Below are 24,538 nucleotides of genomic sequence, written 5' to 3' on the forward strand. Positions count from 1 at the left end.
TCGCCCGGGCTTTCCAACTGTGCCCCGAACTCTATGAGAGTGTCGCTGTCCGTGTGCGCTCCCCGGCCCCACGCGTGAGACCGCGATCTTGCGAAGCGCTCCTTGGCGGCTGGGGGACTGCGTTTCCCGGCTGCGGCCCCCAGCGTCCCCGGGCGCGCAGGACGCGGGCCCTTTAAATCCTCCGGGGCGGCGGCGGCGGCGGCGGCGGGCCGGGGATGACATCAGCGGGCGGGCCCGGGGCTCAATGGGAGCCGGCGGGCGCGCGCGGGGCGGGAGCGCGCGAGCCGGCGGCGGGGGCGGGCGGCAGGAGGGCCGGGAGGAGGGCTGCGGCGGCGGCGGCGGCGGCGGGAGCCCAGAGCCAGAGCCCGAGCCAAAGCCCGGCCGGGGCCGAGCGCAGCGCAGCGCGGCGGCGGCGGCGGCGGGGCCGGGAGAGGCTGGCGCGCCGGGCGGCTCCGCGAATCCTCCGGCATCCGCCCCGGCGGGCCGCCCCCTCCCGCGGCAGCCCCCCGAGCAGCGGCCCGGCACCGGCGCCTTCCCGGCGGGGTAAATATCGGGGGGCCGCGGGCCCGCGGAGGGGCGCGAGCCTGGGGGAAACGGGGCTGCCTCCGCCTCTTTGTTTTTGCCGGGAGAGGGAGGGGAGGGCGGCGGACACACGCGCGTTCGCGCCCGGGCTGTGGGGGCCGGTCCAGGCGCCGCCCGCTCGGCCCGGCGAGGACAAAGGCGCGGCTGGGGACGAGGAGGAGGGGGCTGTTATTTTGCAGGCTTGCCTGGGGGGCCCCCGTCCGGCCCGCCTTCGCCTCCTCCAGCTGGACCCTTTAAGGCCCCAGCTGGCCGAGGCGGTCACCCTGGCTGTGATTTGGGGGCGCTGAGGGAGGGGGGCCCGGGACTGGGGCTCCGGGGGCACCCGCTGCTGTCGACCCCGGCCAAGCCCTGGGCTTCTGTGGGTTCCACCGGACAATCAGCAGCGCCCCCCGTCCTCTCTGGGCCCCGGTGCCCCGGACCTGGGGGGTCAGCAAGGCTGCTCCCGCATGTTGGGTGGGGGCATTTGGGGGTCCTAAGGTGATGGGGAGTGTGGTCGCCCAGGCCACCGATGTTGTTTTCCTTTGTGGAGAGAAAGAAAGGGGTGGGGGTTATTTATCAGATCGGATTCTCCGCCGCTGTGTGTGAGAAATTCATGTTTTGCAAGTCTCTGTGGAACGTAAAACTGTTTGTGACCGAGTGTCCTTAGAGAGAGGATTCCCAGGCTCCCCGGAGTACCCAGACTCGAAGTGGGATGAGCCCCCTCCCCAACTTTTCCCTTAGTTTTCTTGCGTGTCTTCTTCTTGGCATAACCTCCGTCAGGGGGAGGGATTTGGGGAGAGAGAAGAGGATAGTGTCTGAGTTGCTTCCAGTAAATGCCTGCGTTCGGCTCTCCTGTGCCTTGGTGTCTAGGATGTCCCTTCAATTTCGATTGTAATGGTCCTGTGAGGAGGGCCCTGGCCCTGGCCCTGGGTGGGGGGGTCAGGGAGTGAAAAAAAACTGCCCCTGTGCTGTGCTGGTTGGTAGTGTGCCTGATTTCCTTAACCAGCTGAAACTCCTGAATCTTCATGTCCGCCTTTTTATTTCCCCCCACTTTGTTTATCAACCCTCCCCTCCCCCCCATGGGAGAAACAGCAGAAGAAACTGGGAAGCCTCTCCCATTCCTGAATGAAGCCTTTCTCTGCTCCTCCGGGAGCTTTTGGGGAGATAGTGCTGGGACAGTATAGGCTCTCCCTGTAGCCCTGGCCCCCAGGGTGTGGAGGAGACACTGGGGGTCTGGGTGACAAGGGGTCCTGCAGGGCTCATTGCACCCCTCTCCCCTTCTCTGCAGACAGCCCGGTGAGTGGGGAGGGGCTGGGGGTCATGTGCGGTATATTTATGTAAGACACCCAGACAGAGGGCACGGGTATTTATATAACCCGGCCTGGGTATTTATGTAATATAGGATGCCGGTATATTTATGTTCCTTTCCTAACCTGCGGCTTTCCCGGCTGCTATGTGTGGTCTCTGAATTGGTGTTGGCGGAAAACGGATGGGGGGAGGGGGCTGTTTGTGTGTACTCACCCACGCCCCCACCCCCCCAGCAGGGCTCTCTGCCTGACGTTCTTTCTTCCCTCAGAGTGTACACAGTTGGGAAGCTGGACAGTGTGTGTACGTGGGGTGTGTGGCCTGTGGGTTTCCTGCAAATGTGGAGTGTGTCCTGCTGGCAGGCACGCCACCTCAGCTGGGACAGGCCAGGCATGTGGACAAAGGCCCTTGATTGCGAGTTTGGCTGGCACCGGGTGGAGGCTACTTCGCTGTGTTTATTGGCGAAGGGCTAGTGGTGGTTGCCTGGGTGCTGGGGCTGCAATGTCTATCCTGAGCAGGAGCTGTCAGCTCCCTGGCTCTGTTGGGGCACAGAGCTCAGGCCTGACCATCTGTAGATCAGTGTCTCCCAACTCCCTTTCCAGGTGGGCCTGGCCCTCAGGGTAGCACTTGGCCTGGGGAAGGAGCAGGGTCCCTGTGCCAGCAGTGCTCTTCCATCTCCCTGTTCTGCCTCCCAGCCCTGGCATGAAATACACCCTATTTGTGAGGGTGGGAGGCCTCCAGGTGGGGTGGCAGGAACCCTGTCCTAGGGTCTTAGGTGAGACTGCCACTGACTTGCTGTAGGGTGGCATAGGGCAGGTGGTGTGGTCTCTCTGGGCCTTTGTTCCCTGTCTGCAAAAAGGAGTCCCCTCTTGATAGTCTTCTTCCTTGGCCCTCTTGGAAACACTCTGAGATCTCAGGGATCCCCCCCTCTCTCCCTATTTCATGGTCCACTGTCACCCCAACAGGTGAGACTGCCTCCAGGCCTTTGAGTTTTCTCCTCAGCTGGCCAGGGGCACAGAGTGCCCAGACCTTTGCCCCAGGCCAGAACAGAAGAGTCAGTACCAGGTTTGCCCAGGCCCTGATGTCCCATGGCCTTAGGGCACTCAGAGTAGGTCGCAGGAAGGAGGGAAGCTGCTCAAATCAGAACACCTCCCACCCCACAGAACCCCTAGCTACCCACTGGTGGCTATAAACCTGGATTTTGTCCCCTCAGTTGCTCCAAAAGAGCCCTCTTGGGAGACCCTCCCTTCTAGTTCTAAAGGAAGCCAGCTCCAGGCGGTCCATCCAGAAAGAGACGTGCATAGAGGCCTGTGTGAGATTCTTAGTGTCACCAGGTAGAGGGGAGAGGTGGGGGGGAGATGATGGGAAGGTAGATGTTCTAAGGTGTCCCTTTCCTGCCTTCTCCCCATGGGGGATGAGTTCTTTCCCACAGAACACTCTGGGAACTGGCAAGGTCAGGTCTCCAGTTCCTGGCAGTAGAAGCCTAGGGTGGGATGGGTGTGGCGGCGGGACCCTGTTATTTCATCTTGGAGGTTGGGACTTGCTGGTGGTTGCCATGACAATGTTCCAGGATGGTCAGCTCCAGCATCACTGCTCTCCATCACCCCCTTTGTCCTTGATTTTCCTTTCAGGGTCTTGGTCCATTGTGACCAGCCTCCCACTTGAGAGGCTCCTACTGTAGGGTCCCCGAATGAGTGTCCCCCAAAGAGATGCTTGCTTGGCTGTTTGCTCTTGGGCCTTGTCTCTAATTCCACCTTATGCAGGCTAAGCTGAGACCTGTTCTGAACCTGCCTCAGCTACTCCCCAGATGTGTTGGAGTGGGGGCTGTTGGGCTACCTGGCACCTGGTTGCCCTCAGGCAGAGTGAGGCCAAATCTCTTCCTGGACGGTGGGAGGGAGAGTGTTGGCCTCCCACGTTCCTGTGGCTTTGCCTGGCCTTGGTGGTAGTGCGGGGTGGCGAGTGGGGGGGAATGGTTCAACAAGCTGGGCTCTCTTCCAGCCCCCCATTTCTCTGACCCCAGTGCTCCTGCTTCCCTCTGCAGCAGGAGTGAGTCATGGAGCTGCGCGTGGGAAACAAGTATCGCCTGGGACGGAAGATCGGGAGCGGGTCCTTTGGAGATATCTACCTGGGTAAGTGTTCCTAGCTCCAGCCAGAACCCCTGGGACTGCCCTGGGGACAAGAAGGAGGAAAGATCCCAAGATTTGGGGGATCTGAAGCCAGAACTTGGCTCCAGTGGCATGTGTTGCCCCTGGGGCCATCCCAGATGGGTTAGGAGGCAGCAGGTTGGGGCCGAGGCAGCAGGTTGGGGCCTTGGCAGGCCAGAGGCCCTCGTCTCACAGGCAGGGCCAGGCTGGGCTCCTACTTGCTGCAGGCTGGGCCAAGGAGGGTATTTTTAGCTCTGATTTCCAGCTGCAGCTGACCTGGGTCTCCAGCTGGGCGTGGGAAAGCCCAGGCTGGGTTGACATCCCCTGTCTCTTGCCTCCTGGGAGAAGGATGTGGCTGGTAGAGAAGAGGCCTGGGCTACCGCTTGACCCCAGCCAGGCCCCCTTCCTGTGGTCTGGCCTCCTGGAATGCGGCCCTGGCAGGCTCAGTAACCTTGTGGAGGGGAATCTCCTCATTTAGGGATTTCTCTCTGTCTCCGGATGTGCTTCCTGTTGAAAGTTTGAGTTTGCCCTGATGTTGTCATTTTAAATAAATTACCGACATTTCAGCCCACTGGGGGGCACAGTCATGAGTCCTGGCCCTTCCTTTGCAATTGTTGGTCTGTAAGGGAGATACTTAGTTTTGGTAATTGTGGATTGAAGGGTGGGGGCTTGGAGTTGTTGGAGCTAGATGGCAAGCCCCCGGTGGGGCTGATCCTCATTCCTGTTCCTGTGCTCTCAGGAGCAGGCTAGAGCCGAATCTGTGCCTCTGTTTCTCCCCTTGGAAAATGAAAATAAATCAGTTCTGTCCTGGGCAGACAGGTGCTGTGTTTATTAATTCAGCGCTTGGGAGTTTCTCTTACCAGTGGTGAGGATTCCTGCCCCCTATGGAGTATGAAATCTGCTTTGCAGGGAGCTGCAGAGGGGACAGGGAAAGGGATGCACACATACATTCCCTGAGCACTTACCTGCAGGGCCCTTCCTGAGCATGGCCTCCCCTTGCAGCGGCCCCTAGAGACGCCAGGTTATCCCTGTTTCACACATCAGGAAACTGTGTGCAGCGTGGTCAAGTTGGCCTCCCAAGGTCGCTCTAGAAAACTAGCAAATGTGGCCTTTATACCCACAGCCCTCCATACGAGCAGGAGAGTGTACAAGACAGAACGTGGGAGGGAGACATTAGACACATCCGGGTTCTAGGCCTCTCCTCATGTGGCTGCTCCGTGTCTGTGTTCCCAGCTGTAAAGTCTGTGTGATGCTTCCTGACTGACCAAGAGCTGTTGTGAGGCACACATGAAGTGGATGGGAAAGCGTTTTGTAAATTGTGAAGTGCCAGCCGAATGTGCAGCTCATTCTTAACGGTTTTCTCTGACCCCGAGCCCCTCCAGGGGAGGCAGGCATTGGGCATGTCCACCCTTTCCCCAGTGCCAAGCATGTGGCATGCCCGCAGGGGTGTGCACTGAAGGCTTGTCAAGTGAGCAGAGGAGAAAGTGGGGACTGTGATGCGCAGAGGCCTGTGAAGTGGCCTCACTGATGGCAGGATAGAAGGTGGTTGGGATTTGGGTGTCCAGTCCAGGTTTAGGTCTCCAGTCTATTTCTCATTTGCTGTGTCACCTGGGGTAAGTCACTTTCTCTCTTTGAGACTCAGTATGCTCATCTGAAGTGTAGGTGGCCATCTCTTTACTGTTTGTGAAATCGGAGTGGACATAAAGGACCCTCTTATTGTCAAGGTTCTTGAGCTCAAGACTGAAGAGCTACAGGCTCGAGGGCAGAGGTCACGGAGGCAGCTCTTGGCACACACACACACCTGCTTCTAGAAACACCCAGTCCAGGTTTCTCTTTTTGCAGAAGGGAAACTGAGGCCCACAGAGGGGGAGGGGCAGCGCAAGGTCACTCAGCTGATAGCCCTAGTTCATGTGATGGGACCTCCCAGGGAGCAGGACTTCCTGTTTATCCTCATAATCATCCTGTTCATTTCAAAAAGCCCAGATTTACTGCTCTTTGTAGGAGCTCTGAAGTAAATGCTGACCTAGGTGTGAGTGCTGGTGTTTCCTTTTACTAGCTGTGTGCCCTTGAGCAAATGTGACCTCCGCCGGCCTTGCCTTCTTCATCTGTACAATGGGGTTGTAAGAAGTAATGAGCTGCTAGCGTGTGAAACATCTGCATGTGCCCTGCCCAGCAGTTGCTTTATGCTGTGCTCCTCACCCTCAGTCTTACCTGGGAACTGTTGCTTTCAAAAGATCTGGGTCCTCTTGAGCCTGAGTTGGGGAAGGGGGACTAGTCCTTCCCTGACCAGCCTTCGCTGGGTACAAGGGTGTTGGGGGCCCTGCCCTGATGCACTGTCCTGCCAGCGCCTTCTCGGGCCCCTGTCTTGCTGGTGTGGGGACAGTGGTGATGGTAGGGCCTCCCTAGCCAGCCTCGCTGGCTCCCTTTGTTCGGAGCTCTGGCCACATTCTTGTCACTGGTGCCCAGGCCAGGGCCTGACTCCAGATGGCCTCTGCAGGTGAGGCTGGGCGCAGCCTCCAAGCCCTGCTTTCCAGGATCCACCAAGAGTGAACACACTGTAGATGCAGCTGCAAAGCCCACAGCCCCTCTTTAGGTTTCCCTAACCCTCATCATCATAAGGGGACAGTCAGGAGAGTGGAGCCTGCTTTGTTAAGGACTTAAGTTGGCTGCACAGGGTCCAGAGGTGGCCAAGCCTGGGCCCACTCACTGGCCTTGTGTCCTGGGGAACTCTCTAGACCTCTTAGTGTCTCTGGTCCCCAGCTCTTTAAGGATGGGGAACAGTGCTCCCCTGATGGGTGGTTATTGGGGTGAGAGTCAGTGTAGGGAACACCCTGGGCCTCTGCTTTGATAGGTGGGAGCTAAAGTTGCTGCTACTATTGTTGCTGGGAGGGGTGGGCTTCATACCCCACCCTTCAGTTTAGCCATGTCCCTTACTGCATTCACGTATCTCTGTGGGTGTCCAGAGTAATCCTGCCTGTGAGGCTGGTCACCCCCCTCCCCACCTAGAGCTTCTCAAGGTCCCAGCCCCTGCAGGGCCAGCCAGGTCCAAGCCCTTCTCTGTGTCCCAGTTTGTTCTGGCCAGTCCCCCCACAGGGCTGCTGTGTCTAACTGATGGGTCACGTTCGGTTCTTCCAGCTCCCAGGCCTTTGAGTGCAGGACCCCTGTAGCCCACTCTCTCACAGCCACAACCTCTGCCAGGAAGCCTTACCTGGCTGTCTGCCTCCATGGCTGCCTTGCCCTGGGCTCCCCTCTTTGGCCCCTGCCCTGGCACTTTTCATTTAAAGTGATCTTTTGTTGTTCCCAGGGAAGGTGAGCTGAGCTCCAGGGCAGGGCTGCCTCACTGGTCCAGGGCTCAGGATGTGTCTGTTGATTGGATGAATGAGATGCCAGGAAATTGGAATGGAGAAAAAAGGAGGGGCTTTGGGAACTAAGTTTCAAATCCTGTCTCTGTCGCAACCAGTTCTGTCTGACCTCAGGCCAGTGACTTAACCTCCCTGAACCTTAGTTCAGCAGTTGTGAGAGTAAGGGAGCGCAGAGAAAAGGCTGGCGGCTTCCTGTTAGAATTCAGAGCAGCCAAGGGACCCAGCCCAGGTGGGACCCATTGCGGGAGGCAGCCTTGGAAGAAGGTTTCTAGCACTCAGTGGGAGTCAGAAGATTGCCCAACAGCTTGGGTCCCAGTTCCTGGGAAGCTGTGTGGCATATGGTCGTTTGACCTTTGGTGCCTCAATTTGTCCACGTGTCAAATAGAGATACAAACAGCAGCGCAGTCAGGATAGTGTCAGGGCTCAAGGGGCAAAGGGCTCTGTCTACCGTCTGCCTCCCCAGCCCCTCCTCCCTGTCACATCTGCTGAATCACCACTTGCTGAAGGCTCTGCTACCAAAGTGTCATTGGGTCTCTCCACCCTGTCTGGGCAGGGCCACCATCAGTTCTTGTCTGGACAGCTGCAGTGGCCTCCTCTTGGGTCTCCCTCCAGCTCCCTCCAGTCCTTTCTAGTATACCAGCGAGTCTCAGTTCGGGGGGGGGGTGATTTTTTGTCCCCTACGTGACATTTATCAAGGTTTGGAGACCTTTTTGGTGTTACAACTCACGAGGAAGGGGGGTATTTACTGACATCTAGTGGGTAGAGGTCAGGGATGTTGTTAAAACACCCTACAATGCACAGGACAGTACCCGCAACAAAGAATTATCCAGCCCACAAGATCAGTAGTGCTGAGGCTGAGAAACCCTGTAATCACACACCTGTACCTGGCCTCTGAAACCTCAGGCTGAAGGTCAGAATCTTAGCTGGCCGTTCGAGACCCTCAGATCTCTCCCCTGTCCACCACCTCTTCTACTGTCTCCTTCAGCCAACTCAGGTCCTGCTGCTCCAAACCACTCCCGTCAGACCTTTGCGTGTGCCGTGGCCTCTGTCTGTCTGGCCCAGTCCTGCTCTCGTGTCAGGAGTCCTTGCAGCCTTCCCTCCAGGGGGTTCTCCTTTCCCCCATAGTGTTGCCTCTTCCCTCTTCCTTTGCTCCCTCTGGCCAGCACGTGGTCAGAGCACTGCCGCCCGCCGCTCCTCCCTGTAGCCCAGGCCAGTACTCCCTCATCAGACCTAACCCGTGCAGCACTTGTGTGCCCCAGACACTCTTCTATGCATGTTGCACCTCAGAACAGCCCAGTAAGCCAGGTACTGTCACCGGTTTACAGGAGAGGCGCCTGGGGCTCAGAGGGGTGAAGTGACTTGTTTGAGGTCCCTTGGCTAGGAGATGGCAGAGTCAGGATTTGGGCTTCAGCAGCTTGGCTCTGGAGCCTGTGCTTCTAACCTCTTTCTCCTGCCTCTTGTGCCTGCAGCAAGATGGGGCACAGCCAGCGGACTCCAGGGAGCCCCAGCTCCCCTCCCATGCCACATCCTCACTGTCCCCTGGAAATCTGTGGGGCTGTCCTTAGTGATGAGTTTTTTTTAAGATGACCGGTAAGGGGATCTTAACCCTTGACTTGGTGTTGTCAGCACCACGCTCAGCCAGTGAGCGAACCGGCCATCCATATATAGGGATCCGAACCCGTGGCCTTGGTGTTATCAGCACCACACTCTCCTGAGTGAGCCATGGGCCAGGTCCAGTGATGAGTTTTGATGTTTCACTTTACAGTTTGCAAAGTACTTTTTCTCCTGTTGCTCACTGGATGGAGCCATCTGTTCTATTTTTTTCTTTTTCTTTTATTTTGTGGTTCAAAAGTCAAAATGCATATACAAAATCAAAAAATTGTGTTAAGTGAAAGAAGCCAGTCATGAGAGATCACATATTATATGATTCTATTTCTGTGAAATGTCCAGAATAGGCAAATCCATAGAGACAGTAAGTAGATTAGTGGTTGCCAGGGGCTGGGGGCTTTGAGAGAGATGGGGTGTGACCGCTAAGGGCAAGGGTGTTTTGGGGATGATGAAAGTGTTCTGAAATTGTGGGGATGGTTATATAACCTCATGAATATACTAAAAACCACTGAATTGTATACTTTGAATTGTATAGTATGTGAATTACATCTCAATAAAGGTGTTGAAATAAATCACAAGATAAAACACAGTATCCAGGGAAGTATCCCCCTCCCCTCCCTGACCCACCTAGCCCTGCCCATTCTTTACTGGTTTCTCACGTTTCTTTTCAGCAGTTCTTTATGTAGATACAAACAGATACTTAGTTCCCCGTCTTTTTGTTGTTGTTGTTAACTGAAATGAGAGTGTAGAACTATTCTGCACTTCACTTTTTCACTTCCTGTATCTTGGAGATCTTTCCACTTCTGTACAGAGAGAGCTTCCTCATTCTTTTTCCATTGTATTCTGTTTTATGGATGGGCTATTCTTTATTTAATCAGTCTCGGAGTGGTGGACATTTGGGTTGTCTCCAAGCCTTTGCTGTTGCAAACAGCCTACAGTGGACAGCCTTGTCCAGGCCTTGTTTTGCACCATGCAAGGATGCCGGGTAAACTCCCAGAAGTAGAGTTGCTGGTCAGAGCTGGGTGGTGTCAAATCACGCCCCCAGTCGGGATTTATCAGTTCATACTTCGACCACCTGGGTACTCAACTGCCTGTGACAAACGTATGTTATCCTATTGTGGGATTTTTGACAATCCTAGATGGAAAATGGCTTTTCAGGATCCCTTTAATTTGCATTTCTCTTACAAGGAGGTTGAGCATCTTTTCCTGTGAGTAAGCCATTTATATTAAGGATCTCTTTCTTTGTGAAGTATCTGTTCAAATCCTTTGCCTTATTTCCTACTTAGTCTTTTTCCTACTGTTTTGTAAGAGCTCATTTTATAATAGCTCTTTGCCTGTGATAAGAATTGCAGGTATGTTTTTCTTATAACTTTGTTTCTGTTTTTGCCATGAAGAAGGGATTCTTTTTTTGGAGGGGAGGGAGCCTTTTATTTTTTTTTAATGGCTTCTAGATTTTAAGTCAGGGATTTAAAAAACCTTGCTTAATCCCAAGGTTATAGGGCAATTCTCCCTTCTTTCCTTCTAACATGTTATTTTATGTTTAATTAAATGTTGTGTAGATACAAAGAAAATATATAAAATATGTGCAGGGTACGGCACCTTTCCCTGGGCACTACCCTGTTGAAGGAAGAGGACATGCCTGTCACTTTGAAGGCTCCCCCAGTACCCCTCCCCTGTCCCATCCTCCGCAGAGGTAACCACTATCAGACATTTTAAATTAGTCCCTTTTGTTCAAGTTTTAACATGTTTGTGTCCCTAAACTGTGCGCTGCTCAGTGGTGCAGGAGCCGTGTTTGCGTTCTTCAGTCACCTGCGGTATTCCCTTTTTTTTAAATTGAGGTAAAATTCACATCACATAAAATTAGCATTTTTAAAGTGTTCGATTCAGTTGCATTTAGTACATTCACAATGTTGTGCAACCACCACCCCATCTAGTTCCAAAACATTCTTCACTGCCCCAAGAGAAAACCCCATCCCATTAAGCAGTCCCTCCCTATTTCTCACTAGCCCCAGCTCCTGGCAACCACCAATCTACTTTCTGTGTCTCTGGATTTACCTTCTCTGGACATTTTATATAATGGAATTATACAATATTTGTTCTTTTGTGTCTGGCTTCTTTTCTTAGCATGATGTTTCCAGGGTCCATCGATGTCGTGGCATGTATCAGGACTTTTTTCTTTTTTTATGGTGAATAATGTTCCACTGTGTGGACATACATATCCATATACGTACAAAGTGTGTACATGGATTCACTGTATGTTCATGATATATACATGGATCTGTGTAACCTAGGCTGTGTACATAGAACTGTGTGTACCTTCTATGTACACATAGAATGGGTAAACTGTATGTCTATACGTGGGATGGGTACACTGCATGCCCTCAGCCGGTGGACACGTGGGTCGTTTCCAGCCTCTGGCCATGCGTGTGCTGCTGCTGTCTTGCCCAGAGCTGATGGCTGGGAGTCGCCCTGGTTGCAGAGTGAGGCTGTCTCTGTTCCTCTCCTGCCCTCACTGTTCCTCCGTGTGATCGCATCATGGCAGCTGTTTCTCTACTGCTGGGCTGTGGGGTTGTTGGTTCCTGTCCCCCTGGTGCACACGAGTTTTGGGAGGGCACGTGCTCGGGAGTGGAGCTGCTCAGTCAACGGTGTGTGTTCAGCTTTACTAGGTAAAGGCAGAGCAGCTGTGCAAATTTACACCCCCACCTTTTCTATTCTCATGTCCAAACTTTTGCTCCACTTGGGATTTCTTCTGGTTGTGGCGTAAGCTACGGTGTCTTTTCTCAGATGGCTAGCCAGATGTCAATAAGGTCATGTATGGGATAGGTCCATATTCCCCTGACTTGAAGCACCAGCTTCATCCTGTCCTGGGTCCATCTGGTGGTTTGTCCTCTCTGAACTTCCTGTTCTGTCCGTCTGGGTGTTCATACCGCACTGTTTTAGCTCTGGCAGCTAGACTCACTCCTCAGTCCATGAAGGAGACTCCCTGTCCCTCAGCTAACCCCCAGCCCTCCAGCTCAGCCCACCATTAGTACAGCTGGGCAACCTGAGGCAAGTTGCAGTTTAGATTTGGTCTTTCTCGTGACTTCTTGAGCTATAGGGTGGTCCCAGGCAGGGAGCTCGGTGTGTGTGAAGGTATTTTCCTAGAGCCCCTCCAAGCTACAGGTGAGAGCCCAGGAGTGGAGTGGGAGAGAGGTGGAGGTGCAGGCACGACCCTCTTACCTAGACTCAGAGGCCAACAGAGCCAGGGTTGTCCCCCAAGTCCACTGCTTACTAGCCATATGACCTTGAGCTGGGTCTCAGTTTTCTCCTCTATAAAATGGGGATGAGACTTCAATGAGATGCTTGGTGGAGTATGTGGGCTGCCTTTGAAGGTGTCAGCATGGATGTGGGCAGGCAGGGGCTGGTTATTTTGCCCGCTTCCTGAGCCTTGTCCTACAGCTCAGGCCTGTCCCAGTGTATACAACACCATATCTCCATTGGGTCCTTGTCACCAGTGTTGCCTGGCCCCTTCTCTCCTCCACATACCACCTCAGCTCAACACACCCCACTGGCCTAGAATTAAGTCTGTCCCTTGGGTGGCTCCACTCCTTCCCCTCATGTATCCGACCCCCTTGCCGCCTCTGACCCGAGGTTCTGAGTAGCCTGTGGTGTCTCACCTCCTTCCCTTTGCACAGGCTGCTGTTCTCTCCTCTTGGGAATCCCTGGCTCAGCCCCCCTCCCACCGCTTTGTGTCCCAAAGCCTCCTTTCCTCCTTTCCAGCCTCCCCCAAGAGGTGCTGAGCTCTTCAAGGGCAGACACTGAGTCAGCCCAGGCCTGGTGTTCAGCAGGCCTCAGACATGTCATGTGGGGGGCCTGGGGCTGCCCAGCTGGCAGAGGGTGAACCTGGTCCCTTGCTTTCTCTGCCCCTGGAAGGTGCCAACATCGCCTCTGGTGAAGAAGTTGCCATCAAGCTGGAGTGTGTGAAGACAAAGCATCCGCAGCTGCACATCGAGAGCAAGTTCTACAAGATGATGCAGGGCGGAGGTGAGGCTGGCAGGGTCCTGGCCAGGGCAGGGAGCTGTGATGATGTGGAGAGGAGGGAGAGGTGGGGAGCCACTGCCCCTAACAGCGACCTCTTCCCTGGCCCCAGTGGGGATCCCATCTATCAAGTGGTGCGGGGCCGAGGGCGACTACAACGTGATGGTTATGGAGCTGCTGGGGCCCAGCCTCGAGGACCTCTTCAACTTCTGTTCCCGCAAGTTCAGCCTCAAGACGGTGCTGCTCCTGGCCGACCAGATGGTGAGTCTTCACCTACCACCTGGCCATGTGACCATGGGCTTTGCTGGGCCATCAGCTTCCCTCCAACTTCTACTTCTCCAGGGTGCCAGTGGACATGCCTCCAAGACATGCTGGAGGAGCAAGCAGTGGCAGGGGCATAGGCCAGGCCTGGTTCCTGGACCAGGGAACCTTGACCACCGGCTATAGAATCCTGGAAGTGTTTGTTTAAAATGCATATTCCAGGCCCAACTCCAGACCTGCCGGGTCAGGCTCCTGGGCTCAGGCCTCTGGTGATTTTAAAGCCTGTGCTCACACAGACTTTCGTCCTGTCCCAGTGTGGTGACCGCAGCTGAATAGCTAAGCCTCTCTGAGCCTCAGTCGCCTCACCTGAGAGTCTCCCTTGTGCAGGGCTGTTGTGGGTATTGAGTGGGATGCCACGCAGTGCCTGGGCCAGAGCAGGTGCCCACTAACAAGCGATTGTTAGGTCCTAAAGCCCTTTACAAACACAGGGAGGAAAGCTTCTCAGAAATATAAGACCATAGAATTTTGGACCTGGAATGGAGCGTAGAGATCTTGTTATACAGGGATTTTAGTCTTGGTCTGCGGCTGGCTTGCAGAAAGTCCACAGGCGCCCTGCAGTTTAGGCTAAATGCACGTGCAGGTTCTCATGGGGCGTGAGGCTCAAAAGTGGAGGAGATACTCAGCCCTGCCAAAGCCTTTGATTTACAGAAGCCTGAGGCCCAGAGCTCAGCGACCTGCCAGAGGACATATCATATGTCATGCACATGGATGTTAATATGAAGTATTAAAAAAATCTGCCCTCAAAAAAGGGGGTGGGGAGGCTGGCCGGTTTGCTCAGTTGGTTAGAGCGTGGAGCTGATAACAGTAAGGTCCAGGGTTCAATATCTGTACCTGCCAGCTGCCAAAATAAAAGAAATAAAAATCACTTAAAGGGAAGAGAGGGCTTGTGTGTCTGCTTGACTTTTTTGTCCTTTGGAAGCCAGGAGATAAGTCCTGTCTTTGTGCTTGTCTCTAGCACCCCTGCCGATTTTAGGCTTCCTTGGTACTTCCTGCCCTCCCCTACCCCCAAATCAGGTAGCCTCTCTGACTCTGGCTCCCCACGTCCTATTCCCTGTTAGGGTAGAACCAGGCCAGGCAGGCGAGGCTTCCGCAGACCCTGGATGCCTTTCCTGCTCTACTTCATTTCTGAGTCTTGCCATTAGCTTTCTTACCTTTCTCTCTTTCCCTGTCTCACAGCAAAATTGGTGAACTCCTCCTTCAGAGTTCATCTCTAATGTCACTTCCTCTAGGAAGCCTTCCTTGGCCTGCCCCTTGAAATCATCTTACACAATTGTGGACACATCTCCCTTGCCAGGCAGGGACCATGTGAGCATTTTCCAGCTGTCAGCACCCAGCCCAGGGCCTGGACTGGGACACTTGGTGAAGGTTCCTCCATGGGATATTGGCTGAATAACTTGCTGTCCCCTCCCCTGCCTCCCCCCTCCCCCAGATCAGCCGCATCGAGTACATCCACTCCAAGAACTTCATCCACCGGGACGTCAAGCCCGACAACTTCCTCATGGGGCTGGGGAAGAAGGGCAACCTGGTATACATCATTGATTTTGGCCTAGCCAAGAAGTACCGGGATGCCCGCACGCACCAGCACATCCCCTACCGGGAAAACAAGAACCTGACCGGCACTGCCCGCTACGCCTCCATCAACACCCACCTGGGCATTGGTGAGTGAGCTAGGCCCGGAGCCAAGCGCACCCTGGGCTGCTGGCCAGCATCTGGCTTTCTTGGTCCACACCCCCGCCTTGGTTGGAGATCCCCAGGCACTTTTCTAGTGAGCCTCACTGAGGAGTTGCCCACCCCATCTGCCCCCAGGCCTGGACTCTCAGCCTTGCACAAAGTCAGGCCTTCCCCTTCATAAGCAGAGCTGTGTGTGCTGAGGGCCTTCACACACCCCGCCTCATCCTCACGGTGGCCCCGTGAGTGGGTGACGACGTCTCCCTATTTGTGCAGGCTGGGAAACACAGGCTCGAAGATTTAACAGGGGTTGCCTAAGATTGTGTAGCTTAGCAGGTGCCAAAGCCAGATTTGACCCGTCTGATGCCAAAGCTTGTGCCCTCTCCACAATGTGGGCTAGGCAAGGAGAAGAGTGGGTGCCCACTCATAGTTGTTGAATGAGTAAGTGCCTGAGCTAGAAAAACTAGGCCCAAATTGAGTTGATAAAGCTCTGTAGGAGGTGGGTAATGGCAGTGCCTGTTTGTAACAGAGCTGTGTTGAGCCCCCATGCAGTGGCCGCGCAGGGTCCAGTGCAGGGGGCACAGCTAGGAGCATGACCTGGAGGAGGAGCCAAGGGCCTGAATGGACCCTGCCCCTTACCTTGCCCCCAACTCTCTGCAGAGCAAAGCCGTCGAGATGACCTGGAGAGTTTGGGCTACGTGCTCATGTACTTCAACCTGGGCTCCCTGCCCTGGCAGGGCCTCAAAGCAGCCACCAAGCGCCAGAAGTACGAACGGATCAGTGAGAAGAAGATGTCGACACCCATCGAGGTCCTCTGCAAAGGCTACCCCTGTGAGTAGCCCAGTAGAGGAGGTGGTCAGCCTGGGGACCCCTGAGGCCCTTTCTAAGGGACACACAGCCCATAATTGGCACCAGAACATTAATTACGTGCTCCCCAACCCACACTCCTGCCTTATCTCCCAGGGGCTCTCACCTACCCCAGCTTTTTCAAGGAAGAAATGGCAGTTTTCCTCCTGTTGCTTAGGTCATGTTAGGAGTTCCCACAGGGCTCTTGAGTGTCCTTTGAGTGTATGTCAGTTGTTGGTCTGTGGTCTCTATGACCCCTGAATGCTTGGTGAGAGCAGAAGAGCTGTGTATGCGGTTCCCCAGAGCCAGCTCCTGAGAGAGGGCTCTGCTCACAGGCCAGCCAGGGTTTCATCTCCATAGGGAGGACTGTAGTTCTGTTCTGTCTTCATCTTGCCCCACTTAGATTGAAAGTGTTTGTAGGAACAGTGGGTGGCTAGGATAATGCTGGCTGCTGGGGGCCCTGGGAGTGTGGGCCTCACAGCACCCTCCTCTGTCCCCTGTGACCCCCACCAGCCGAGTTCTCAACATACCTCAATTTCTGCCGCTCCCTGCGGTTTGACGACAAGCCTGACTACTCTTACCTGCGCCAGCTCTTCCGCAACCTCTTCCACCGGCAGGGCTTCTCCTATGACTACGTCTTCGACTGGAACATGCTCAAATTCGTGAGTCACCTGGAAGCCAAGGCGGGCTTGGGGGACTGGACGGGGCAGGCCCTGACTCATAAGGCCAAAGTGACCCAGTGGAGGGCAGGGCTCCCGACTAATGGGAGGTATGAGCTGGACAGTGCAAGTGACCTCACTGGGGTCCCAGAGCCCTCCGCCTCCAGCCTCATCAATGCTGACTGCTGTGGTCAGCAGGGCCCAGGCAGGGCACCACCTCCTGCCAGACCCAGGAGGACCTGGCTGGGCCTCGAGACCCTCCTAGGTGCCGGTGGTGGGGCGTGGGTGGTGCTGGTGGGCCCCCCCACCGCCTTGATCGTTGCCTACACCATCCTGCTCTTCTTGTTCTGCACGTCCCAGGCGGCTGCCTTCACCACAGCCCCTCTGGCCACCCTCGACCCGTTCATAGTGGTTTCTTTCTTCTTGGTCATGGGACCCTGGGTCTTGCTAGGTGGCTGTTCTGTTTCCCTCTTTTAAGGGTCCTGGGGGTTGGGTGGGGAGAAGTATTTATCAGCTGTGCCTGGAGCTCTGGAATCCGTGAAATCGTATGTCTTGTTTCACATCTCTTCTGGAAAAGGGGGCTTCCTCGAGCCAGGCTCAGCCCCGTGACAGCGAAGCTATTGCATCGCCCTACCCCCGCCCCTGTCCCTGGGCCGGGCCCACGTGCACACCCACATACTGGTAAGGACCTACCAAGGCCTGGTCTGCCCAAGATTTGCCACTTGGCCCGCGAGTGCAAGAGGCTGAGCCTCAGCTGTGCTCTGTCTGTCCCTTCCAGGTGCCCGGCCCCCCTGGGCACCCAGGGCTCCCCAGATGGGCCCATGGAGGAGGTGGAGGAGGTGGAGGAGCTTCCCCCCCAAAACTACTGGCCTGTGGTCTGGACTCCGGGGCCCCAGTTCTGATGTCACCAGGTGTGCCTGAGCCCATCGGGGCCAGGACTGAGGAAGTGTCCCTTGGGATGGTTGGGGTGACCCCCTATTCCCTAGAGATGGCAATGCAGTGGAGAGGGCATGGTGGAAAAGGCCCTGCATCAGGATTCTTGGGAATGAACCAGCTGCCTGAGGGCCAGGACAGAGCCCAAAGGAGGGATGATGGCCACTGCCTGGGAGGGGCCTGGTGGAAACAGCACCAGGATCAGGCTCAAGGCCAGACCCTATCGGCATTCTCTGTATTGAACCTGAACTCATTAAACGCCTCCCCATGCTTCATCCTGGTGTGCCTGTCCTTTCGTGGCAGGTCCTCGGCCTGCTCTGCCAGAGGCTGGGGCCTTGTTCTCCTGGACGCCAAGGTTGGCACATTGGTCCTGGGTTTCTCTTTTCCCTGGGTCCCAGACAGTGGCCTGGTCCTGTTCCCTAAGGAGTAGGACAGAGGTCAGGCAGAGAAGGGGGGTTTCACAGGCCGGGGACCTCAGGGAGAGGCCTCGGTTGCCCTCTCTCCAGGGCTGTGGGTGGGAGATGTGCGCAGTGGGTTGCCTTCTCTTTCACCCCAGACATTCCAGATGGGAGTATGGCTAAGGCCAGGGAGTGTGGGCCAGCTCTTCTCACTGCAAGGCATTGCTCATGGCGTTGGGCACTGGGTACTTGCTCATCCCTATGGAAAGTCATACCCGAGTCTGCTCCTGTAATAGGCTGGGCCCTTGCGACCAGCACAGCTCCAAGAACAGGTTGTGCCTTCTCCAGACGTGTGCCATTCAATATGGTAGCCACTGGCTGCCTGTGGCTAATTTTTAATTAATTAAAATTAAAATTGAAGCTGTAGTTCTTCAGTTACATTCACCACATTTCAAGGTCTCAGAAGCCACAGGTGGCTGGCTAGTGGCTGCCACATCCAGCAAGTCAGATGTGAAAGTTTCCATCATCCCAGAAAGTTCTGTGTACAGCGCTGCTCTAGACACCTCCTCTACAGAGAGAGCCTCTCTTGGGACTGTTTAGCTGGCAAGATCTCTTCTCAAACCAGGCCAGCAGCACCCTCCCCTAGCCGTGCTCTGACCCTCTTCGTGGAGTCCCCTTTGAGGCAAGCCCTGGAGTCAGAAGTCGGGCAGAGGTGCCGACAGTGATCTCTGACCTGTCACCATGGTGGTAATCTTGACCACTTCAGCAGCCCCTGGCAGAAGCATCCGCAGAACACACAATGGGGACCTTTTCACCCTGAGGCTGGGCCTCTCCCACACCATCCTCCCTGCAGGAAGCCTCACAAGCTCCTACCAGCAGACAGGACACAGTGTGGGCACCATGACTCTTTCATGGGAAGGATCTGCCCTTGCCCTTGGAGTGGCTCCCCATCCACTGGGGCTGGAATCCTTGGAAACCTGGAGCCTGGGACACCCTTCTCAGCACACACAGCCACTGGATTCCAGGTTCCAACCAGCTGGCCAGGAGGATATTCAACACAGCCAAGGACAGAGGTCCATGCAACAGGGGATGCTTGTGTGACTTTGACACTGAACTTTTGTGTTTTCTTGCGTCAATAAAGGCCGAGAAAGCTCCCTGGTGTGCATTTCTTAAGGCGTCACCTGGATTGGATGGAAATGGGGAGAGCAGCGCACTTGCTTCTGCCGCTGGCGCTGGCCTGAATCTGCTGGGGTCTCAAAGGGCAGGGACTCCAGCCCTCACTTAGCTATTGGCTGCAGGGCTGTGCACCTCTGAGCAAATCATTTAGCCTCACCCAGCCTCGGTTTCCCCAACTAGGGAGTGAGAGCGTACCTCATTCTCGGCCTTGCAGGGTTGATATGCCACTGTCCACAGGAGGTTTAATAAGTAGGTGCCGCAGCTCTTTGGCTCTTATTTATCACTGGGGTGTTGCTGTGGTCTGGCTGAGTCACTGTCTTTGCTTCCCCTGTAACTTGAGTGGGTGGGGAGCTCAGGGTGAGGACCAGAGGTCAGGATGGAGTCTTGGTGGTCTCAGGCCTGCCTGACAGGCTTCTGGGTGGGAGGACTGAGGAAACGCATCCCTAGAGTGTTCTGTTAAGCCAGGTGTCTGAACACTGTCCTCCTGGGGTGCAGAGAGCTGAGAAGGACTAGATGGTGGAGGCCTGGGTTCAGATTCCCCAGCTCTGCCCCAAGCTGTGTGCCCCCAGGCAGATCATGAGGCTCTCTGGGCCTTGCTTGGTCCTCACTAGGATTTAGGGATCATTCTGATCCCAGCAATTACCTCCCAGAGTTGCTTAAAGAGAAGGCCCACCCCCATCCCCATTTTCCCAGGGCAGCAGGACTTTCTTGGCCAGTCCCCCTGGAGAGGCACGGGGTTGCAGGAGCCCATACCCTGTGGCCTATAAGCAGTTCCCCAACTCAGCCCACAGCTCTCTCCTCCACAGATGCGGCCCCCCGCATGCCAGCCCCCTGCCCTTCCCTGTGGACGGCCCCAGGACCAACTAGGTAATGCAGCCACGCACTGCTCTGCACCACGCTCCACTCAGGGCCTTTCTTGTTTCCTCCTGCACTGGGGGCTCAGGGCACCATTTCTGCTCCAGCCTTGCCTGCTGGGCCTCTTTTTCCTCCATGGGGCATCCGTTCTCTTCTCTAGTTCTTCCTGAGCTCCAGTCCCAAGGCAGGCAAGCATCTGTGTGGGTCCCCTGAGCCTCCTGACTGTGTCCTCCACAGTGCCTGCCAGAAGCCATTGCTGGTCCCCGCACAGGGGAAGGATGGCCCTCTGATGGAGTGAGCCTCCGGCTGGGCACCAGGAACCCTGCTCCAAGTCCTGGCCATGACTGCAACTAGTTTTGTAACTCCAGGCCTATCCTTTCCCCTTTCTGGAGACTGCTTGCCTGTCTGCTATGTGGGCCTCTGAACACCTTCCCTTCTTAGTTTGGAAACCTCAAAGGGCTTGAGGGCTATTGGTACACAGAGGGGCTAGGGCAGGTCCCAGCCCCAGGTTGGGAGGGCCAGAGGGTACCCTTGGGCATCCTGGGAGCATTAGCCCTCCTGGCTTCCGACTCCTGCCCATGAGACCAGGGCAGACTGACCTCCCTCTGCCTCTCAGATAGCTGCTTTCTCCTTCCTTTGGGTGGTTGCGTGGCTTCGTTTCCCTGTGCTGTGTGATCACGGGTCGTTTCTAGCCCTCTTGGGTCATGTTTTCCCACTCCATGGGGAGGAGGTTGTACCAGAGAGTTTTTCTGAGATGCCCACCCAGCCTCGTTCCCCCTGTTCTGCCCTGCAGGGGTGCTGGGGCCCAGAGCACCCTGGCCCCACAGGGCTGACTTGTGTCCCATCTCACATCCCTGTAGGGTGCAGCCCGGAATCCCGAAGACGTGGACCGGGAGCGGCGAGAACACGAACGCGAGGAGAGGATGGGACAGCTGCGGGGGTCTGCGACCCGGGCCCTGCCCCCTGGCCCACCCACAGGGGCCACCGCCAACCGGCTCCGCAGTACGGCCGAGCCTGTGGCCTCCACCCCAGCCTCCCGCATCCAGCAAGCTGGTGAGCAGGGGCTTCGGGTGGTGGGCTGGGCCCAGGGGGCCAGGTCCCCTTTGTGCCCACACTGAGGTGCTTCCCCACCTCGCCCCCAGGCAATACTTCTCCCAGAGCGATCTCTCGGGTCGACCGGGAGAGGAAGGTGAGCATGAGGCTGCACCGGGGCGCACCCGCCAACGTCTCGTCCTCAGACCTCACTGGGCGGCAAGAGGTCTCCCGGATCTCAGCCTCGCAGGTGAGCTGCCCTCACCCTGGCCCCTCTGGGCCACACAGCTGAGCAAGACTCCCAGCTGGGGAGTCAGGCCTCTTGGATCCATTCTCTCTCCCCACTAACTCGTAACCACGGAGCGAGCCCCTTCTGTTGAGCCAGCCCTTGGCCTCATTGAATCCTCTGAGGTCTGATGAGCCCCACTGAGCGGAGTCAGAAGCCGAGGCTTGGAGAAGTAATGTGCCCTGGCAAGTGGGAGTGCTGGGATCCAGCCCTTGCTGCCAGGGGCCCAGCCTGGCTGGTACTTGCAGTCAGGAAGCCATCAGGGAGTCCCCCAAGGGTCCCTATCAGCACTGGCGAGAGTACGGGATGGACGGGTGGGTGAGGTCCTCTCCAACAGCCCCATGTGAGGTCCATGTTTGGACTAGGAAAGTTGGGAAGGGGAAATCTGTGGTTGCCCGGGGAAGGTTGCCTGGCATAGGTGGGCAGGAGACTTGCCCTCATCCTCCTGCCTGTGGTACAGGAGCCTCAATGGGACGGGCCCTTGATGGGATGATTGGCCACCATTGTGGGTATGGCCTGGAGCAGTCGCCTTGCCTCTCTGTGCAATGTTCTTATCTACAAAGCAGGGACATCCTAGGGTTGTCGGGAACCCCTTCCCTTGGCTTGAGATACTTGGTTGGGGTGGGAGGACTCCACAGTGGGGAGAGACTTGCCAGCTCGCCGTTGCCAACAGCTGAGGGACTTGACTTGAAGCTTATCCCCCATCTCTCTGCCCCCTCCCGGAAGACAAGCGTGCCATTTGACCATCTCGGGAAATGAGGAGAGCCACCATTGACCAGTGTTTGCTTAGGTGAGTTGATGTCTGCTGCAGACACAGTGCAGCCCAGCCAGGTCTAGAAACACCCATGGCCCCAGGAGGAGACCAGTGTGCTGGGGACGGGATGGGGGGAGTGGCAGCTGGTACCAGGCACCCCCAAAACCAAGGGGCCTCGAGGGAGTTAAGAACCTTGGAGCCAGCCGACTCAGGGCTAAGGCTTTCTCTGCACAGGCCTGACCCCACATGGGTTAATTTCTGCTGGAGAACCCTTTTCCTGCTCTTGGGCTAGTCTTCCATCCCCATTGCCTTAATATATTCTGGAAAGTTGGTTCCTAGCTGAGCCAGGGCCAGGGGCCTGGAATTTGACCTCCCCAGGGTTTTATCCCTGTCTCAGTCTCTGGGCTATTAAGTTAATTCATGCAAAGTGCTTAGAACGGCGCCATGCACTTATGAGTTTACCTGCTGTTGAAGAAGGCCCTTGGCCTCTGCAAGCCCAGGAGAGGCCCTCTGGCCAGTATGGACCTCTTGGGACTTCCTGGCAGACTGAAGCCTTGAGGACAGCAACGTGCTCTGTGCTGGGGCCTGGCTTGGGGAAGGGGAGGTAGCAGGGGTTCTTTGGGTGTGTGGGGGAAGATCTGAGCTCCTTGGGGACTAAATATGCATTGGTAGACAGCATTTTACACTTCAGGGGACTTGGCCTCATACCAGGACATCCTGAGTGTGATTCACTTTGCAGAAATTCATCCACGATAGGGCTGGGGCATAAACCAGGGCTTATGTCCATCAGACTGCAGGCCCCGGAACCAGTCCATCCATGGCAGGGTGGGGCACATGTGTGGCCAGAATGGCCGCTCACCAGGAGAGCAGAGGAGGGAGACCTGAAAATGGAGCACCTACTGTGTGCTGGCCTTGAGCCAGGCTCTTGGGCCCCAGAGAGGGATGGACTGAGAGACATGAAGACAGGAGTGGAAGGGGTCTGGCAGACGGATGGCCAGAGGCAGCTGTGCACTTAATCTGTCTTTTGTCTTCCCCGTTCTAGTGTCTTCACTGTATTTTCTTTTAAAAAATGACAAAAAAGATGGAAAAAAACCACTCAGAAGAACAAAAAGAAAAAGCCCAGCACAGAAATCGATGATGGATTTTGTTTCTTTGATTTTTTTTTTTGCCAACGGCAAGAAGATGAAATGACCTCAGCACTGAGGATTCTTGTCCCCTTGCCTTGCCCGCTGCCCCCAACCTTCAGGCTGCCAAATGCTCCCCCCACGATGCCAGGCTACAGGAGCAAGACACCAAGGCTCCGCCCCAGCCACCACCCACCACTGCTGGGAGGGGAGCATCTCAGTGCTGGAGATGCATCCGGTCCTCACGTGCCATCAGAGGTGGTTGAGGAGCTCACGTCTGGGAATGGTTTTGTCAGTCAAAGGCAGGTCCCACCGAGTCTCATGAGCCTTGGAACCGAGGAGACACGCACAGCCCCACTCCCTCTGAGATGACAGGGGCCGACATTCTGTGTTGGGCTTTTCGCAGTGTCCCCTGAGCGTTTGGGTCCCTCTTTTGCCTCTCCATAGAGACCTCGCGTGGGTGGAGAGGTGGGGGACCAAGATTCCTTGTGTGCGTGTATGTAGTTGACCCATATTCTGAGGGCACCAGAAGCCCCACCTGCCAGTCTGAGTGTTTGTGCTCATCATCCTATAACAGGACGGGGCAAGCAGTGAGCTGCACGTCCCTCAGGGCAGAAGGTCCTTGCCACCACCAGTCCCTGACTATTGTCAGCCTGTGGCCCCATCTTCCATTCCTGGTCTTAGGGCAGCATCCATGGAGACTACTTCCAGAAAGTATCTGGCTCTGGGTTATGAATTACTTCTCTGGTCCCAACAGTCACCTAGTGTCCCCCTTCCCTGGGTTCTGCCCTTCTGAGGAGGAGCCTGGGGTCAGGGCTGGGTGTAGAATTTACCCATTCTCCCTAGTTAACACCTGTTTTTATTTTTATTTTATTTTTGTTTGTTTTCTCTGTGTGTGTATTTCCTAATTTATTTACCTCTGTTTTCCCTTTTTCCTTTTTTTTTTTTAATTAAAGAGCAAAGCTTTTTATTACTTTGTAACTTAAAAAACTGAAAAAAAACTGATGAACTTTGGGGGGAATTTTGTACTTTTTTCCTGTGTAAATATTGGACTTTTTTGAGCTTTATTGTGGTTGTTAATTTGAAGTAATAAAGTAGAAAAGGATAAAGTGATGCAGGCAGCTCTTTGTCCACCTCTTTGCCCTTGGGCTTTCTCCCCTGCAGACCTGGAAGCCATTCTTGCCAGGACCAGCACTACTCACTGAGGAACAAGACCACGCCATTGTAGGTGGGTGTGGCTGGGACCATTGTCATCTCAGGACACTTGGGCAGTGGTTGGTACATCCAGGGAGTTTTGGAAACCTAGGTGTACACAGGTTCCACCTGGGGGTCTTGTTCAAGTGCAGACTCTGATTCAGGAGGGATGGAGTGGGCATGAGTTTGCGTCTCAACACACTCCAGGTGACGCTGATGAGCTAGGACCACATTTGGAGAAGCAGGGAGCTAAAGCTCTTCATGACATTATTTTATCCACTCAAGAATTCTGTGA

The 24,538-nt window shown here is 55.4% G+C and overlaps 1 protein-coding gene across 3 annotated transcripts; it reads left to right on the forward strand.

Annotated features, from left to right (window-relative positions):
* The first annotated feature begins 337 nt into the window (after positions 1–337).
* Positions 338–24,162, forward strand: CSNK1E (casein kinase 1 epsilon). 3 transcript variants are annotated; one of them, XM_063074985.1, is made up of 11 exons: positions 342–543; positions 3,908–3,995; positions 12,893–13,003; positions 13,110–13,258; positions 14,748–14,976; positions 15,647–15,817; positions 16,346–16,494; positions 20,714–20,906; positions 20,996–21,135; positions 21,898–21,961; positions 22,968–24,162. In XM_063074985.1, exons 2-10 carry the CDS (start codon positions 3,920–3,922, stop codon positions 21,928–21,930), a joined length of 1,251 nt encoding a protein of 416 aa, XP_062931055.1. In that variant the 5' UTR covers positions 342–543; positions 3,908–3,919; the 3' UTR covers positions 21,931–21,961; positions 22,968–24,162. The 3 variants fall into 3 exon arrangements, with proteins under 3 accessions (XP_062931057.1, XP_062931055.1, XP_062931056.1); XM_063074986.1 differs by having other exon boundaries at positions 3,911–3,995; XM_063074987.1 differs by lacking the exons at positions 20,714–20,906; positions 20,996–21,135; positions 21,898–21,961; positions 22,968–24,162 and adding exons at positions 17,069–17,172; positions 17,270–19,016 and having other exon boundaries at positions 338–543.
* Positions 24,163–24,538: the final 376 nt, after the last annotated feature.

Source organism: Cynocephalus volans, chromosome 12, assembly GCF_027409185.1.
Source record: "Cynocephalus volans isolate mCynVol1 chromosome 12, mCynVol1.pri, whole genome shotgun sequence".
Taxonomy (NCBI): Eukaryota; Metazoa; Chordata; class Mammalia; order Dermoptera; family Cynocephalidae; genus Cynocephalus; species Cynocephalus volans.

Coding starts and splice junctions, on each gene's coding strand:
- CSNK1E (XM_063074985.1), top strand. CDS start 3,920: ATGGAGCTGCGCGTGGGAAACAAGTATCGCCTGGGACGGAAGATCGGG. Junction 14,977..15,646: donor CAACACCCACCTGGGCATTG/GTGAGTGAGCTA, acceptor AACTCTCTGCAG/AGCAAAGCCGTCGAGATGAC. Junction 16,495..20,713: donor ACTGGAACATGCTCAAATTC/GTGAGTCACCTG, acceptor ACATCCCTGTAG/GGTGCAGCCCGGAATCCCGA.